General features: G+C 33.3%; 1 protein-coding gene across 1 annotated transcript; it reads right to left on the bottom strand.

Moving 5' to 3' along the window:
- Positions 1-29: 29 nt before the first annotated feature.
- Positions 30-7,705, bottom strand: LOC100257158 (putative clathrin assembly protein At5g57200). Its single transcript, XM_002269263.4, has 15 exons — positions 7,431-7,705; positions 7,234-7,303; positions 6,837-6,934; positions 6,251-6,389; positions 6,009-6,136; positions 5,818-5,910; positions 5,620-5,670; positions 4,902-4,967; positions 4,723-4,788; positions 4,504-4,584; positions 4,342-4,422; positions 2,117-2,287; positions 1,955-2,030; positions 964-1,091; positions 30-721 (listed from the first exon to the last, which is right to left on the bottom strand). The coding sequence occupies exons 1-15, from the start codon at positions 7,518-7,520 to the stop codon at positions 284-286; spliced, it is 1,776 nt and encodes a 591-aa protein (XP_002269299.1). The 5' UTR covers positions 7,521-7,705; the 3' UTR covers positions 30-283.
- Positions 7,706-13,805: the final 6,100 nt, after the last annotated feature.

The following is a 13,805-nucleotide window of genomic DNA, read 5'->3' on the forward strand; positions in this document are numbered from 1 at the left end:
ACTAGGGCCTTTATCATAAGTGAGCTCTCAATTCAATTTGTAGACACAACCTCAAGATGGGGTAGAGCCAAGCATCATTAGTTTTTTGAATGAATGAATTCATTGGTTTAGGATCAATGAACAATTTTCTTAAATACAAGAAATGATACATTATTCACTGAGCAATCAAAGAATGACCTTGCCAACCTCTCAAACAACAAATGAGATTCTCCCCTGCTACAATGAACAAAAGAATTTACCAAAATTAAAAGGAAAAAGGGAAGGAAAAAAAAAAAAAAACCCTCTAGAGTAGACCATAGTTTCCTTGTTGTGGCATTGCACTTTGAGGTTGTGCAAAAACTGGATCTCCAAATGGATTAGAAGAGGTCATATTCTGCATCTGCATCGGTTGTTGAGGGTACTGAGGCAGATACTGGTGAGGCAACATGGACATCATGCCTTGCTGCTGTTTGTACTGTTGTTGCTGGTATTGTAGTTGCTGCTGCTGCTGTTGTTGTTGCAGCATCATTTGGTGCTGCTGCTGAGTCATCAAGGCCATCTGCACGTTGGTGGATGGTGCTATGCTGTTTGACATTGAAAACGGATCATTTGCTTCAAATGGATTTGGAGCATTTTGCGTTGTCATTCCAAATCCATACCCTGCATTCTGTTGCTGTAGTCTCATCCTTGCAGCTTCATCTTCATACAAGCTATCAAGTAATAGCTTGTTGAACCCGCCAGCCTGATCCAAAACCCAGAACCTATTCATGATCGGGCATTAGGTGAAAAAAGATGATATAGTACACAGGCATTCACATTCAATCTTTGACCAATTTTTAACTTGGTCAATCAACATCCCAGAGAACACCTAAAGTTAGCCAAGTTGCAACCTATCCATATTTGTCAGGTTGACAATGTTCAGAGCTTTCCCTGGAAACCATAGAACAACAAGGTAGAATTTTGGATGGAGCAAAGAGAACAAACCAATTTGTTGTCTGTCGCTTGGCTGATATTGGGACTTGGTGTGGTAACCAGTGCTAGCTCCCACCCTGAAGCATTCAACCCACCAAAGTCACCCAATCCACTATTCACTGCAGAAGCTGGATCATTGCCTGGAGAGTTTTTCCAAGATATTAAAATAGTTACACCACATTTCAAAGAAGACCTATAATAAATCGAATAGCTGAATCAGTAGAAGTGGGATACAAGCAGAAGATTCTCCTAATTAACTGTCGTAATCCTTGTTACATAGAATGATACCAGCACATGTGCAGAAGGCAGGGGCAATTTTACAACTCCACAATTGGAAACTTCTGCTGCATGTCCTGATTAATTAGTCATCAAGTCTCAATATACATTCTTCAGCACCATTTAACATTTTTTTTTTTTTTATGAAATGAAAAAAAGAATAAAAATTATAGTAATTCAAGAAGTGTGAATTATGGAAGATCTATACCTTACATCACTAGAAGGGTATTTTAATCATTAATAGGAGGTGGCCGTGATTAGTGCTCAGAGCTCCCTTTTCAAACTTACTTTATTATATATAACTATGGAACATGAACATCAATAAGAGGTGAATTGTCATTGTGTGATAAATATGGATATAGGAAACTGATTACTCTATATCATATTGTTAGATCGGAAAAAGAGCAGAAACTTGGGGAAAAAACCCTTTTGTGGACCCTTTTACCAAGTTTGTCATGATAGATATCCATGCTCTGAGTTTGATTTAGTGTATTACATGATCATTCTATGGAGCATATTCTTAGCCATTTTTCTCTTTCCTAAACATAGTAAATATCAAGGAGTCTCCTATTCTTCATTCCGTCCTTACCTATTTTCTTTCTTTTTTTTTTTTTTAAGATCTAATAGTAGCAATTTAAGATTCTGGGATTTCAAAACAGTAAGTGGTGGACTCAACCCATTGCTAGTGCAATGAATTCCATTCTTGCAAGGTTAACTGTCAACATACCAGGTGGAATTATTGCAAGAGCCAATGCATTGCTTTCCTCTAGTTCTGCAGCTTTTGGATTGATCTCATTCAATCCCTACACAAGTTTCAAGATAAATACATGTAAGATGATTTTCCAAACCAATTTCAAAGAGGAAATAAAGGTATAAATACAAAACTTACCAAAAGATCTGCTGTAGTGTCAGTTGCAATCAGTGGGGGAGCTTCGACCTCATTTTTGGTCTCAGGTTCTTCTTGTGTCTCTACCACCGGTTTTTCATCAACTTCTACTTGCTTCTCAGTTTCTGGAGGCGGAGGCTCATCAGGTTTCTGAGGCTCTGGTTCCTGATGATCCTATTATTAGAAATACAAAATCATTACCAAAACTAATATAGACAGTGAAGACACAAGGCTAAAGCTGTTGAATATGAAATAAAGTCGTTAGTTGTGAACCAAATATGATTTTAGAGATATACATTCAAGTGTGATATGTCCAAACTTTTTCCTGAGAAATTCATCTAATAACATGAAAATTTAGTGAAAGTTCAATTATTTATATTCGTTAGTTTAGCTGAAATTTTGAAAATTTTGAACCAAAAAGTTAAAACCTTGAAAAAGTTGAGTTGCCAAAATCCAACTATCTATTTTTCGACTTGGATATGTTTAAGATTGTGAAGCAAAATAGCCAGTTAGTTCATGAATTAACAATCATGTGTCAGACCTTGCTGACAGGATACTAAAATATATCATATCAGACTATCATTTCATTATACCAAATAATTCCAACCTTCCATCTGCTTTGCCTGATGCATAATCAAATCATGACAAGGTCTTGGGTAATTGTACTCAACAATAATATTTCTGATTTAATTAATGCATTCTCAATCTTTATAATCAATATATGGTTTTCTAAAAATGTGTGTTCTAGAACCAAGGCTCCCAAACATCGATGAGAGAGACTTCTTTAGGAGCATTGGGTGGGGAAATATCAAATTTGACACAACAAAGTGGGAAGTATTTTACAACTTGATCCAGAAAAGGATGTTTTCAAAATCTGGATTTATTTTGCGGCATCGACAAAAGACAATAGTTAACCCAGTTACAGGATCTGAATGATGCACTCTAACAAGATGTCATTTTCTTTCCAATGCACTCATTGCACCTCCATAGAGAAAAAGGTGCGAGAACAAAGCTCACCCCACCTTGTTAAAGAAATAAGATTATTGCGACTTAAATGTCATGGCAAAAGGGCATCAAAAGTTTATAATAAGAAATGCATGGTGAGATATAAGTTCTGACCACTGAAAATGATGAGGATGTGATTGAAGTGTTTGGGATATGTAGGCAATAAAATTTGGCTTGATAGGAAAGAAATGGCTTATTTTCCTCCAAATCTTGATTGAGAATTGGGTCCTGTTGATATTAACTTATACAGCACATGCTAGTTATGCATCCTCACTGACAAGATTGATACTTTAAGAACTTCACCAAGACACACAAAAAAATAATAAGAACTGCTCATAAAAAGGAAAAAGAGGGAAGAAAAAAGTTGTTGCAAGGGTCATTAAGGAGGAAAAGTTGTAGAAATATGTTTCTATTCTTTCAGAGTTCAAATAATATCTGCCCATCAATAATCCCCTATAGGAAATCAACATAAATATTGCGTAGCACTGCTATGGTTTGTTAAGAGGACAGGAGTCCATAGAGGGCCTGGGGTGGAGTAGGAATCAAGATTTGTTTCTTCATCTAATGCCCTGACATTCTTCCTTGTGTCACACTGTATATAAAAGAAAAGCAAAATGATTGTTGGGTACAAGTATCATACATATTAGTTTCACTGTTCACTGAAGGCCAACAGTTCATATTTGGCCCATTGGTTTAATCTGTATGTGGGGAAGATGACTTGGATGTATTTATAGAAAGGAGATGTGCCAGAATGCATGTGTGGGACCCATAACTTGACCCTGGAGCAGTGGTAGCAATTCTGGTGGCACATTCAAAGGAATTGAGTCCATAGAGAGAGATCTAGGTGGTTATTATGAAAAAAATGCTATTTCATAGTCAACTCCCTCCACACTCTGCCTACAATTACTATTTTATGGATTAGGAAAAATTGATGGATTAATGAGAAAGGTTTTCCCCAAATATGAGAACATATACATATACAAGGAACTTAAGAAATTGTCATGTTGGTTTCTGAATTGAGCACAATGAGGTTTAAAAGCCACCATGGCTAAGTTCATGAAGGAATTGTTTTGGGCTTGCCTAGTACAAGAGGTTCTTTGTAGTGGGATGTTAAAACATAAATAATGCAAATAAGTTTTAGAAATATGCATATTTGGAATACTTATAACAAACAGATGGTTGGATATTAGAAAGACTATAATGGAATACATGAATTTTCTCACCTGATAGTTTTTTGAATGAGAGCCTGTCTGAGGTGCTTCTTTTATATATTCTTCCATTGTTGCAAGAAATGAAGGTGGTGGCTGTTTATTGCAGAAAATCGAGTTTATAAAAACTGCTTGTTGGCATGACTAAAGCATTTTGTGTAAATACAAAACTGGCACCTGTCTCAATGTTGGAAATTGGAAGTGCCTTGCAAGGTCCAAGCCTTTGCAGAATTCATAAAAATCTGCAAGATTTTCAGCCTGTATAAAGGGAAAAAAGTTGGAAAAGTTTAACTTAATTGGGATATCTACATCAAAACAACAAAGAAGCAATCTACTGCCAACTATATCCCTATGCAGCATCAACAATTTTGATTGAAAAGTGTGGCTGTGAAAGACCTGTTTGCCAGCTCTTTTATAGATGTTGAGAGCTTTAACTGCATCATGTCTTGGCATGTCAAAGAACTGCAGGAAGATGTAGAAATAATAAATGAATGGAAAAGTGAAGCTGCTTGTGCGGGTGCTTCATTTCAAAAGGCAGGCTATATACATTTTAACATGATGGAATAGAAGCTTACCATGTCTACAAGATTGATAATCCCATCATTGATGGCACAATAAATTTTAAAGCTCTCTTTCAAAACCTACATGACCAACAGAAAAACCTTAAATTCAAAATGCATGAAGATAGGTTTTCTGAATATTTTGACAGGTTCAAAATATCACATGAACAGCATTCAAGTTGTCTTTAATACAATGACATAATCTCAAAGCTGAAAACAAGAAACATGACATAGAATTGCAACAAATTTCAGAAAAACACTTGAGAATTAATGTATCTATATATATGAATCAAAGTGCCCATGATTTATCCTTGTTCAAATTAGGACTATGGCATGGCATGCATACAGGCAAGACTGTCAGGCACTAGCATTGCACATAAGAAGTAATAACCATCATACAATCTTGTGGACTTTGATGTTCTTTTTATCCAGAGTTTGCAGCATAGTCTTCTCGAAGAAGAAGAAGAAAAAAGAAAATGTATGTGATTGTTATATGAAGATTCACCCCAAAACCATTGAGAAGATCAAAATTTTCCGTTTTCCATTAAATTTGACAGTGGACACATAAAGGTGTAACATCTGCATGTTTCTTCTTGTGAGCTGAGTTCATGACGTTCTTTCCTGAGGAATTGTCTTGGTCATGCAATTTTTTATTTTCAAATACTAAACAAAATCCAAATTCTAGATAATGCCAAAAGCACTGTTGCAGTGGTGATAGATGTATCGTGCGTACCAGAGCCAGGGCGTACTGTATGAGATAGTTGCCAAAAGCTGCTCCTTCAGGCTGCAAATTTGAAGCTAATTAGGAAATCCTATTCTGAGGACAAAAAATGCAACTAATTTGATGGGGACAAAAAATAAGATTGAAACTTATGAAATTATATTGGCATCTAGGAGCCAAATTATATAGGGTTTCTGGATCAACAATTACCAGACAACAAATAAGTCTGTAAAGAAGCTGCTGCAATGCAGGTAGCTGATCCAACAGATCTTCACTAGCCAAATGCCGTGTTCGACTATGTGTCTGTATGATGAATGGAAACTTCATAACACTTTCTAGCAATGATGACAAAAATGGTAGCAAGAGTCAGGGTTATATCCTAAATGATGCAGAGCACAAACCTTAGTTGCCCCCTGTGAAGATTTAGTCAGGCGCTCTGATTCAATATCATATTTCAAGACCCTAAAGCACTCAAGTCGTTCCTCTAAAAATAGGGCATATGTTCTAACCCATGCTGAGCAATCCCAAGCTGCATAAAAAGAATATTAGCCAAAGAGGAACATGTTATAACTCAATGTGCCTATGCATCAGCCTGTGATGGAGAAAAGAAAATTTATGAAAATCTGGCAAGAATCAATTTTACCCAGAGGGCTTGAATCATCCTTGAAATTGGATATCTGGAGAACATGTCCTCTATTTGAATAGTTTAAAAGCTCTTCTCGGAAGGTAGGATCACCCTCCCTTAAAGTTCTATGAATAACTATCAATGTCTTTAAGGCCACCTGCATGGAGTCATTAGGCAAGAGATGAGGCTTTCTTAGAATTGATATCTTACTTTAACCCTTGCACTAAAAAATTTGATACATGTATGCATAATGCATGTCTTTCTTCCCAATTGTGTAAGAATGACTCTTTGGGTCTTTGTTTTTTTACTTCTGATTCACTAACAATGAATACAAGTCAGATACAAATTCAGGTACATCAATCCATGTCCGACTTTCGGTTTAGCTAGCTTGGAGGATGCCCCTGTATCCAAGAAGACCAAGACTGGTACAGTGTCCTTGTTCCATAGTTTTGTAAAATAGGCAATAATGTGAGGAACAATTTTTCGAATAGGCTTTTAGACAAGTCCCACTGCTTCCCCAAATACACACAGCTATGAACAATACATGTTCTACAACAATTAAACAAATGGACACAAAAACAAAAGTGAGGTGAAAGGATATTACAATCCAGTTTTTGGTTTTTGCCAATCTCCTTGCCAGTGCATGAATGCAATAGGCCACATCCGAACGTGGCCGCACTACTGATGTCGCAGAAAATATTTCTGAGACAAAGAAAAATCAAGAAAAAATGAGACCTCACACGAGGAAGCCGACAGGAAAGAAATGCATACTCAACAGAAACATTGAAACCAAAAGATTCAATGCACAATTGCGCCAGCTGAATCCACATTCAAACAAATTTCACCGTGGAATTTGAATCATGCATAATCAGGAAGGTCACGAAAACATAACACAGATCAGATCAAATTGATGTATCATAAGGGAAAGAAATCGAAAAATCTTAAACAACCCAACAAAAATAAGAACCAAAATACCAAGAGCTCTTCAGAATCAAACTCACTTCGAACATGGCGTTCCTTGGGAGGGCATTCAACATGGTTGGTGGCCTTCACAATAGCAATATCCAAATCCTATGATGAGAAAACAAATCCAAATCATAAACCAAACATAACATTGAATCCCATGATGAAAAAACATTTGAAATGCCAATGAATTCACATTCAAAATGATTGGAAAAAAAAAAGAGGGAAGGAGGACCTTGAATTCACTGTTGACCTTGGCAAGGCCAACCATGGTTGAGTCCTTGAGTGCACCATAGGCTTTTCTGAAACTTTCAAAGGTACCCATTATTTGTTCTGTGAATTCTCAATAACCCACCTGGGAATATTGCCAAATGTATGTGATATTGATGTAGAAGACGAGAGAAAGAGAGAGAAAATGAGAGAAAATGAGAGAAAGAGAAGAGAGGTGTTGTTGTTGTTCTTCTTTTCTGGTTAATGTTCCAACAAGGAAAAAACTCTCCAAAATGTACGCCAACAATGTGGGACCAACAAGTCGTTAGTTTCACAATTTCATCACATGAAATGGTCATATATGGTGCTAAAATCATTTTTTTTTCTTTTTTCTTTTTCTTTTCAGAAATATTATTCATTTCTAAAATATATATATATATATATATATATAGGAAACAAAAATTATTTCCTTTCTAAAGATCAAATAGATGAATTTTACTTTTAGTTTTGGAAGTTGTTTAAAAAAATTTATTATATAAATATGAAAAATAATTTAAAATAAAGAATTTTAAGTAAAATTTATTTCTAAGAAATATTTGGAAAAAAAATAAGTTAAGAATATAGAACATAAGTTAAGAATAAAAATTATTTTATAAAAATTTTATTAGACCAATTTCTATTTATTTATTTATTCCTATTTTTTGAAACTATTTTTCAAAATAAAACATAGCATCAAATATGTGTCTCACTAATTTTTATTTTTATTTTCAAACAAATAAAAAATAGTTATCATTTTGTTTGGTTTTGGATGGACTTAATCTCTGATTTTTAGTATATGGTGGAAGCAGTTTTGGTCAACAATAATGTAGGTATGTGACCCACTTGAAAATTTTAGTAGTAAGAATAGAATATGACAGTTTGGATGGATGCTAATAAATAAGATTTGTCAAATTGTTGGGTTGTAACAATTTTTTTTTAAATTTTTTAATTTGTTTCAAAATAAACAAACAAACATAATAACCAACTATTGTTATTGTCTTAGAGTTGAATGAGTGCAAAATGAAAATTGATTAGAAAATGAAAGTTAATTAGAATTTTCAATATTTTTCTTGACTGCAAAAACTAAAGTTAATAGGTATGAACATGAGGTTATTTTGATTTTGATATAGTATGCTCTTGGAAGAGTGACTTGCTTGTGATTTGGATGACTATGTCAATTATATTAGAAGTAATTACGTTATCTAAAGCTACCTACATTGATAAGTTTTTAATCAAATGCATAATTTAGAGATTCCAAGACGAGTTTGTTACCCTTCAAGTATGAAGTTCCCCTTTCTCAATTACGAGATATCTAGGGAGAAGGATCGCATAAAAGTGGTATCCTATGCCTCTATAATAGGTAGCCTTGTACATGTCATGCTCTATACTAGACAAAATATTTTCTTTATTGTAGGGATGGTGAGTAGATATTAGTTCAATCAAGGATCAAAGCATTGGATAGATGTCAAACATAAAAACAAATATTGTGAGAGGGTGAGAGATTATTTGCTTGTGTAACATTATAATAAGTTGGTACCCCTTAGGTACACGAATTAAAACTATCAGTTTGATATTAAGAAGTTTCTTATGGGACTAGGGTATATCTTTGGTTGCACCACTCATGATCCTCTTTTGTGAAAATAATGAGTAGGTCACATAATCTAAAAAGCCAAAGAACCACCAAAGTAGAAGTCTCATAAAGAGGAAGTATCATCTTATTCATGAGATAGTTCATAGAGGTGATATGACTATAAAACAGATTCTTTTCGTAGTACCTAGCATCCTTTAAGAGCTAATGGGAGATTGTTGTGATAAAGCCTTTAAACTCATGATATGATATAACAAAATAAAATTACAATAATATATTATTATGATTTAAGTTTCTATTATTCTATTCATGTTTATATTAATATTTGTTTGAGCATTTAGGTCTTTATCACTTGTATTATACATAAATCGGATGCATTTGGAATTTCACAATCCAAGTCATGGGTTCCTTACAAGTTAATGAATTATACATAGTTGATTCGTGGACTTATATAATTTATTTGAGATTATAATGCACTACCTCTTAATTGGAGGAATGATTTGTCTTGGTCATCTATATGGGTTTCCTATGGTGAGTGTACTAGTATGATGGTTACATATTACACACGATTTATGGTGAATCATGACATTGACTATCAAGTAACCATGATTTCACCTGGTAAATTTGTTGTATGAACTCTCAAATTTGAGAGAATATCGAACTAATGTTAAGGTCTTTAATGGTTTTAACTTATAGGTGAGATCCTAAGGTGGTCATACATTCCTTACGAGTTTGGTCATTGTTGATTAAGGCATGTGGGAATAAGTATTCTCAGTAACGGTAATATGGTATCTAATGGAATTAAGACAATGTGTCCCCTTAGATAATCTTAAAGACATGTGACCATGAAATTTGTGTTGCCATAACAATTCTTTGAGTGGGATTTAACATACGTCTTATATGGACTAGAGTATGCCAATTGATCATAAAATAAGAAGATTTGAAATTTAAAAATGGTAGAGGTAATATTGGGAGGTTGATAGTTTTTACTTCATTTGATTACATATATCAGTTCATGGAGACCTTGCATGCAATGGCTAGTAAGTTATGAACTCAAGAAATTGATTATATTGGATATAATCAATTTTCATTTCAATATAATTTCATAGGGTACTAGAGTATAATTGACTTTCTTTAGTGGAATGTTGAGTCAACTTTAAAATTTGATTATAAGGGAGTCAATATTTTCCTATAAAACTCATATTCTTTGTTGACATAAAGTTTTGAGGAACTATAGAGAATTTATCATTTTTGTGCATAGAGCGTTGATAACTTGGTTTTTCGTCATTTATTGAATCAAAACAAAATTTATAACCTAATTCACTATTATAGAGTAGCTTGTACCCGATCAAAAATGGTTTTAATACAAACTACCGTAGTATAATGGTTTTTAGGTGTCGTCCACTAGGATGGATTATTCTCGGTAATTAAGGCTTGAATGAGATGATAAGAAATGATTGTGATCAAGTGAAATTGATTTGAAAATTCATAGTAAAAAATCAATGTAACAATGGTCTTAAATTGAGAAGAAAAATGAAATGTAAAATAAAAGAAAATTAATAGAAAATGAAATTCTCAGAGTTAGGATTTTCTAAAAAACAATTTACATGATGAATAGACGTTGAGATCTAATTTTCATCAAGTTAAAATTGAAAACCTAAATTTTTATCTAAACCGATTTTTTATTTAACTTTAGGTCTATATCTAATTTCTCTTCAAATTAGGTCATTTAATCTAAAAGATCAATTCAAATCATGTATTCAATTCATCTTAAATTATCTTCCAATGATTCACACAATGCAACTATTCAATCTCATCAAATCTAGCATTAAGAATTTGATGAATCTACCTAGTTTGCATTGTAGTAATCATCCAAGACAATTTGAAGAGAAAAATCCACAAATTTCAATTAATCAATCAATTGGATCAAATTACCTTTACAATTCAAGCTCATTTCTTTAATTCACCATAAATCTTGCCTCTAGATTCTCTCTCTTCGGAGAAAAACAAGATTTAGTCATTCATGCTTGGAAATTTGATCTCACAAGACATGTTTGGCTAGTAAGAAAATGAGAAAAAATGAATGAAAGTAGAGAATTCTCTAGAGAGAGAAAATCTGGAAAATTTTACAATTAGAAAATGTCTAAAAGTCTCCTTAAATGAGAAAATCAAGTTTCTATTTATAGTCCAAGGTCAAGTGGACACTTGGCATTATCTAAGAGGTCTTCCGGAGGCTTCTTCACCAACTAAAATGCTCATTTCGCACGAGATCTAACACTTTCGCACGAGGTCTAACAATTTCGCATGAGTGTACGAAGTGGAAAATGCATCAACACCAATTTTGCCTTCCTAGAGCATTTTGCATGATTGTGTGAAATTTTCGCATGGCCATGCGAAATCAGTTTTTAGTTTTTCCTTTGAGTTGCAACCAAAATTGCTTTCTGGTCCATTTCGCACGACTGTGCGAATTTTCCGCATGTTCATACGAAATGAGAATACTTGATTTTTCAATTTTTTTTACCATTTCCTCCATTTCTTTCTCTTGATTCCACTTCAACTACCTCCAAATCAACTCTAAATCCCAGTCCAAACCAATTGAATTACTTCTTTCATTGTGCATTTGGATCATCATCAACTTTATTTGTTCTCTTCAATTTGATTCATCTCTTTTGTCACCAATTTATCAAAATCAAACCTTGAAATGACTCTAAAACTTCATAAAACTTGTTAGTAACTCTTGCAATGGCAACAACATGTTAATTGAGTGTTTTAGGTATAATTACTACTCAAAAAATGTGAAACTCGTGAGAATTATTATTTAAAATATGCGCTTTTTGAGTAGTAATCAAGCATTTTGTTAAAAACATAAGATTTCACAAAAATTTATGATTAATTGTTTTAGATTTTTGTAAATTAAGCAATTAATTACTTAAAGCCTATTCTAACTAATTAATTAATTATGACCTTGTGAAATAGATTCAGTGATCCAAACCCATCTTGGGCTTAAGTCACTTAAACCCACGAAAGAGTCTATATAATCCCCTTAGGTTTTAGACTTAGGTGGTGTTTGTTTTTTTGGCTTTTTGCTGAAAGCAATTTGTTTTCAGAATTTAAGTAGTTTGTTTTTTTACTTTTTCATGACTTAATATAAACTTTTTACTAAATAGAAAAGACCAAAATATGTAACTTTTTTTAAATAGAAAAAATAACATATTGTTTTTTTTTACTTTTTAATAATTAATATAAATAAAATATTACAAAAACAAACAACCTAATATTTAACACTATTAAGTATTAAGGTTCTATTTAGAATTAAGTAAAAAAACAAACACCACCTTAGACTTGTAGCTTTCAAACTAATAGTTTTCTAGAAAGCCTAGCCTCTTTCTCTCTATCCCTTCAGGTGTGTAGTCACTCTATACGAGTGCCAAGGATCAAAGAATGATTAATCAAATGGAAGATCATCTAGGATTTTCAAGATCTCTTGTATGAAAAGATTTATGTCTGGGAACAATCAAGGGTATAATTTCTAATATGCCCTATAAGGCTAATTTTTTTTTATTTTTAATGCTTCCATTACACTTAAGATTTTAGATGCATGCACCCTAATATTAGATCTCCCCCTCCCAAAAAAAAAAAAAAAACTCATCAAATATTGAACAATTATATATAAGTCTTAGAATGTCAATCTAGTTAAGTTTTTATCGATTATGAGATAAAGAAACTATATACCAAGCTAATAAAGTAAATTTCCAACTCGAACCAACTTTTATGGTTATTAAAAACTCAACTAATATGAGCAATTTTTGTTAGTCTGTTTTGAGAACCCCAGATTACTTCGTTCTCAGGCTCTAGATCTCGTAAGGTGCATACATTTATCCCTATTACAGTGAAATAAAATGACAATAAAAACCATTATTAACTATAGATCTAATGATATGGTACTCATACTTGGATCTAGATGTTTCCAAATCAATTCCTTGCAATGAAAAAACTTATTTGAATAGTCTAAAGGTCTCATTCACTAAGATTTTCCGTCCAATAATTTGAAATTATAATCTTGGCACCCCAAAGTGTGGGTTTTGAAAGGGTGGAAACCTAGACTCCTTCTTGCTCTTTAGAGGTGGAAGACTATTGTTTAACGCCATAGAAACCTTAACCCACAATGGGTATTTATAGGGTTCCCTTATTAAGTCTAAGTGACTTGAGTCCACCATGACTTTGGTTACTTAATCTAGCCTAAAATGAGTTCTAATTGATTAATTAATTCAATAGGGTTGTCTAATTAATCAGTGAGTTCAATCTAAGGATCTTATTCACTATCTCCTATACTACCTTACATAATTACCAAAACACTCTTTTGCAGAAGAGTGAACCTAAAGTTAATCCAACCCTTATAAACTATGTCAATATGGTAAATGAGCTCAAAGAAGGGACCATTAGGACCCATAAGAGTATTGACTCCTTCATAATTTAATTCTAAAGTTGATTCAAGATCTCACTATAGAGAATCAATTGCACTTCAGTACCCTATGTAAATAACAACGACACAAAGTTCGGGTCTATGACTTACTATGTGCTATATGCAGACTCCTCATGAATTGGTGCCCATAATTTAACAAAGTAGTATTATCACCTATTAAGATTACCTCTCAAATCCTTGAGTTATAAATCTTACTTATTATGAAATCTTATCCTCCTTCTTTCTATCATCTCAAGGTGTGTAGTCACTCTATACGAGTGCCAAGGATCAAAGAATGATTGATCAAGAGG

The sequence above is a fragment of the Vitis vinifera genome, chromosome 11 (genome assembly GCF_030704535.1).
Source record: "Vitis vinifera cultivar Pinot Noir 40024 chromosome 11, ASM3070453v1".
NCBI lineage: Eukaryota > Viridiplantae > Streptophyta > Magnoliopsida > Vitales > Vitaceae > Vitis > Vitis vinifera.